Source organism: Sinocyclocheilus anshuiensis, unplaced genomic scaffold (genome assembly GCF_001515605.1).
Source record: "Sinocyclocheilus anshuiensis isolate Anshui unplaced genomic scaffold, SAMN03320099.WGS_v1.1 scaffold44, whole genome shotgun sequence".
Classification (NCBI taxonomy): domain Eukaryota; kingdom Metazoa; phylum Chordata; class Actinopteri; order Cypriniformes; family Cyprinidae; genus Sinocyclocheilus; species Sinocyclocheilus anshuiensis.
Window position 1 is genome coordinate 1022899 of NW_015555746.1, and position 4882 is coordinate 1027780.

Below are 4882 nucleotides of genomic sequence, written 5' to 3' on the forward strand. Positions count from 1 at the left end.
AATTCCACTAATTTAAAGGCAAAGTATAGTACGGTAACAGAGTTGACGCAAGATTTACGGACACACATTTTTATAAAGTTTTTTTTTTTTTAAATAATGTTGTAGAATTAGGTAAATGACTCGTTAGGGCTTTTATAAATAAAATGAATGAAATATTACAAAAAGAAAAGTACAATAAAATATTTTGATTACACAATGATACATGATGAAAAAAATGCACTGACTAATTCGGACAACAAGAAATCATGATTTTCAGCTGTTTAAGACACTTGTAATTACTTGTAGAACTTAACATCTTGTAATTTATAACAATCAGTAACACAGTATTAAAATAATTAAAAATATAACCATTTGAAAAAAGCAGAAAAAAATTATGACTTCGGACACCAAATGTACCTGCAATTATAGAATCACTCATAAGCTCTATTACATTTCTCAACACATATTTGCTAATAAAAACTCCATGAGTAATTATAACTGAATGCAAGCATTTTTCACATAATTTGTTCATACTGTGTAAATGAACATGTCTGTGTGAGTGTTTTAGGAAGTTTCAAGTGCAGAAGCAGCACTAAGTGTAAGTGCGAGCAGCATCAGAATCACTGATGTGACTCAGGATGGAGATGTTTTGACGTTTGCTCTCACGTCCCAGAAAGTAAGATGCCTGGTAAATGCGTAAAACATGTTGTAGTTTTACGTTGAATGGAACATTAAAACATCATTACAATTACTTTCCCTCAGTTGGACAGCAGTGCTGGGGTGTGTGTTTTTCGAATATATGAGGACTTTGATTGGCTTCAGCAGAGTCTATTCTCAAAAGAAAATCTTCCCGGACTTCAGGGAATTATAGTAAGCGAATTCTCTAAAACTCACAATTAACATCATTGCTTATTCATTTTTAAAAGTATCATATCTATAAATGAGGAAGACACTCAAATGAGATGATTATGCCCACAGTTTCCGCCTTTGCCCCCTAAAGCACTTCCATCACAGTCAAACACCCAAACCAAAGCACTCAAACAACTTGGTATGTATGATTTGTATATGCATAGGCAATTTAGACTAAATATATCTGCATATATAATATATGCATGTTAGTAAGCTAGTTAGTAAAGTTAGTAAGGTTTTTTTTTTTTTTGCGTAGATGCCACATGGTTTGATGTTTTGTTTCTTATGCAATGCATATTATACATTTTCTGTATATGTGTTCAGGGTTCCTGGCTCTAGGACAGGATTGGCAGAGTTATTGTAAGGCTTTGGAGTTTTATCTCCAGCAGGTGGCAGCACACCCAACTCTCTGCAAGTGCAAAGCACTGGACAGCTTTCTTTTTAACTCTGAGGTTTGCTATAAACACACACACACACACACACTCATTAATTCAAATTCAGCATCACAGCCTGTTGTATGATTGCGCTAAAGAAAATACAAGGCCAGTATATACATTCAGTTCAAATGAATGCAACTAACCAGACTAACCTCTTGGAAAATCCAGCTAAAACCAGCTGAAGGTCAGTTGTTTGTTTCGGAACATGGTAGCTACCTAGCTGGTCATTACCTGAGCCAAAGTCATTTAGGTGGTTAACCAACTGTATTATAAGATGGTGGCGACCTAGCTAACATGGTTGCCAATGTTGGACCAGCAACAAATTAGCTACTATATTCCAAAAAGAAGTGTGACCACCTTAAACTGGTATGAGCTGATTTGTTTTTCAGCAGTGTTTGCGACAGATATGTTCTGTATATGTTCACCATACACTCTCAGGAAAATAAAAAAGTTGTCACTGGGATGGTACTCTTTCAAAAGGTACTAATATATACCTATTTGGTATTAATATGTAACTTTAAGGTACTAATATGCAGTAATAATAGGGGTAAATGAGGTATGGAAGTATAACTGGTTTTGTATTTTTTTTCCTGAGAGTGTATTATGATTTTAACTGGATTCTCCAGCATGGAGAACAGCTTTGTTAGAAAAGACTTATGTTTATATTGTTTGATCATTTTGCTGTTTTTCAATGTCACCACCTTGATCAGTTTTGAGGGACAGGTGACAACATCTTTGTTGACAATCTTACTTTGTCATTGCATGTATTTTTTTGACTAGTCTCCTGGAAAACAGCGAGGCAGGAAAGGAATCTTTAATCGCCTCAGCCAGGCTGTGGAGGAGATGAGGAAGGAAAGTCATAAGGTATCTGTGTGTGAGTTTGGGTTTATGAGTGCTTTATACACCTCTGGGAAAGTCTTTTGATCAAACACAGCACTGTGTGGTGACATTATGATATTTGATTATACAAACATCTATTAGTACAATTTATATCACATATGTAAATATATAATTTAATAATCCCCAGGATGTGGACAACTTCTTTCAGAATGAGAGAAACAAAAACACTAATATTGCCGCTTTGTCAAAGGTTGCCACAGAGGTACACTATTTAAGCTGTTTTTTTGTTCCGTTTTTATTTGGCCAGTGGACTCATATAAAATATTATAAAATATTTTATAATTCATTGTGCAATTTTGTGTTCTTCTCTCAACAGAAATTACTCGATGTTGTGATGACAGAGCAAAGTAAGTCGTTGCAAGAAGTTTATATGTATGCTCAGGACACATTATTTAGGAATACATTAGGCCTATATATGACTGTGTATTTGTATGTTTTACAGAGCTTGCTTTGGCCTGTGGACATTTCTCCACATCTCTTCATCTTTGTGTGAATCAGGATGATGCAGCTGCTGTAGCTTTCTCCAAGTTAGAATTTACTAAATAAAATGACCGTTTATGTCTGCATTAATGTACACACATTGATTAAAGAGAGAATGTGTGAGAGAAATGCATGTTTATGAATGTTGGTTATAAGAGGATAATCAGTTTATTCAGATGTTGTGTTTCTTTAGGGTTTGTTTGAAGCTGTCAGATGTTATAGAGGCAGTAAAGGTAAGGCCGCTTTACAACTATTAAAGGGTTCTTAGTCATTCCTCTATTTATCTACAATTGTTCAATACAAATAATTGGATTTTATTTTTCTGTATCTTTAGCGAAACCTTGAGAAAGTTGCCAGTAACAATCTGTCCACTCTTGGTTTGGGTCTGGACCTGGAGTCTCGCTATCAAGAGGCAGAGAAAGTATGTTTTACACAATGTGTCAGCACAGCTGTGATTATGTGTACTATTGCTTGCTTCTATACACAACATTTAATACAGAGTCATTTACCCTTTAGTTTAGATACAGTATTTTGCAATTACTTTGTCTTTTTTTGCTCTGCGAAATAGTTTTGTTCTGGTAACGAAAATGAATTAATTTGAATGAATCGATTTTGAATGAATTAGTATGACACATAAAAACAGTCACTTGTCACCACTATTTGTGACAGAAAGAGTTCTTAAAAATACATTCACAGACCAGTGTTATTTTAGTATCGAAATCATTTTTATTTGAATATTTTACATTTGTTTCAGTTTTCATTTTAATTTTAGTTAAAGATTTAATATTTTTTTGTTTTTCTCATTTTATTATTGTTTAAATAGTTGTTATTATTTTTATTTTATTTTTAGTACATGAAGTTGAACTAAATGTAAAAGAGAAATGCCAAATGTTGCCTTGGCAACTACCTGACATAGAATATGTTTTATAGTTTATTTTATTTCAGTTAACGTTTATTTCAAGTAATGAAAATGTTTTTATGGTTTTACAGACTGATACTCTGTCTGAAACTTGCAAACATAGACAGGCAGAGTACTACAGTGAAAATCTCTCTGCTGCTGGACTGTATATCAGTACTCTGTGCAATCAAATTCAAGAAGTGGAACTAAACAAAATTCATACACTGTCTACAAAAATAATATTAAAAACTTAAACATAAGCCTCAAAACAAATTCAGTCAAATGTGTCCAAACCGCTTGTACATATATTGAAAGCAGGTTTGTATAAAATGAAATGAAATTTGACTCAAGACTGCTTTGATAGGATTTCTGCTTGTGTTGTTACAGGAAATGCTCTTCAGAAGAACCTGTAAACTGATAGAACTGGAAACAGTTAAGAAGGGTACAGAAAAAGCCAAGGCCAATAAGAGAGAAGTGGTATGTTTTAATCTGCATATCTTCCATTCATTCTGTGCACACACACATCCACACTGAAGTGTTCACCTCATGTTTATCTGGTAAATTCAGATGAAGTCTTTCTGTATCTAATACTGTAGATGGAAGCATTTCAAAAAGCAGTTGAGAAAGAGTTCAACCTGATCTCATCTGTGGCTAAACAAGAGGTAAATACTGTTAATTCAAATGAAGATTATCTGCTTAATGTGTTACCAGAGATGTCACGTTGGAAATTTGAAAACCCCTTTGACATGACTTTTTGATCTGAACATAATCCGATGTCATGTCACAAGGTCGGTCAGTTTTCCACATTGTACATTTACAGAGGATATAGTGTAATTTTTGGACTAATGTGTGGCAGATTGAGCGTTTCCATTGCTCCCATGTGAATGTGCTGAAGAACTTCCTGATTGGCTGGTGTGAAGTACAGCTCAACACAGCAAAGGAGTTTGCTGAACTCTACTCTCAGCATCTGGAAGCTTGCAGAAACATGTACTCAGAGTGAATGAAACAAACACGCTATAGATCATAACAATATAGCTGGTAATGTAATCAAACTTTTCCAAGACAACAAAAAAGCAGAACCTTATCGTGAAATGATAAAAGGGCTCTGTAATTTGATTTCTGTTTATTCTGAAAACTTTTAGTCCCCTTTCATTTGATTGTACTTAATCTTTTCCAGCCTAATTTGAACACCAATGTAACTTCCAGTTCCACAATCCTAGGTCAGGCTACAGATTTAGAAGTGAACTTTGTCCTGTGTAAGCTTGCAATAAAGCTATAA

General features: G+C 34.2%; 1 protein-coding gene across 1 annotated transcript in view; it reads left to right on the forward strand.

Moving 5' to 3' along the window:
* LOC107673478 (sorting nexin-5-like) overlaps window positions 1-4882 on the forward strand; it is a 10630-nt gene extending 5748 nt beyond the window's left edge. Inside the window, exons 2-14 of the mRNA XM_016467075.1 lie at window positions 548-655; window positions 742-849; window positions 958-1027; window positions 1213-1340; window positions 2106-2189; window positions 2353-2427; window positions 2542-2572; window positions 2668-2752; window positions 2899-2938; window positions 3040-3126; window positions 3991-4080; window positions 4200-4265; window positions 4460-4882. Coding sequence (XP_016322561.1) covers window positions 548-655; window positions 742-849; window positions 958-1027; window positions 1213-1340; window positions 2106-2189; window positions 2353-2427; window positions 2542-2572; window positions 2668-2752; window positions 2899-2938; window positions 3040-3126; window positions 3991-4080; window positions 4200-4265; window positions 4460-4603 — 1116 coding nt within the window. The 3' untranslated portion in view covers window positions 4604-4882. The remainder of the gene's footprint in view (window positions 1-547; window positions 656-741; window positions 850-957; window positions 1028-1212; window positions 1341-2105; window positions 2190-2352; window positions 2428-2541; window positions 2573-2667; window positions 2753-2898; window positions 2939-3039; window positions 3127-3990; window positions 4081-4199; window positions 4266-4459) is intronic.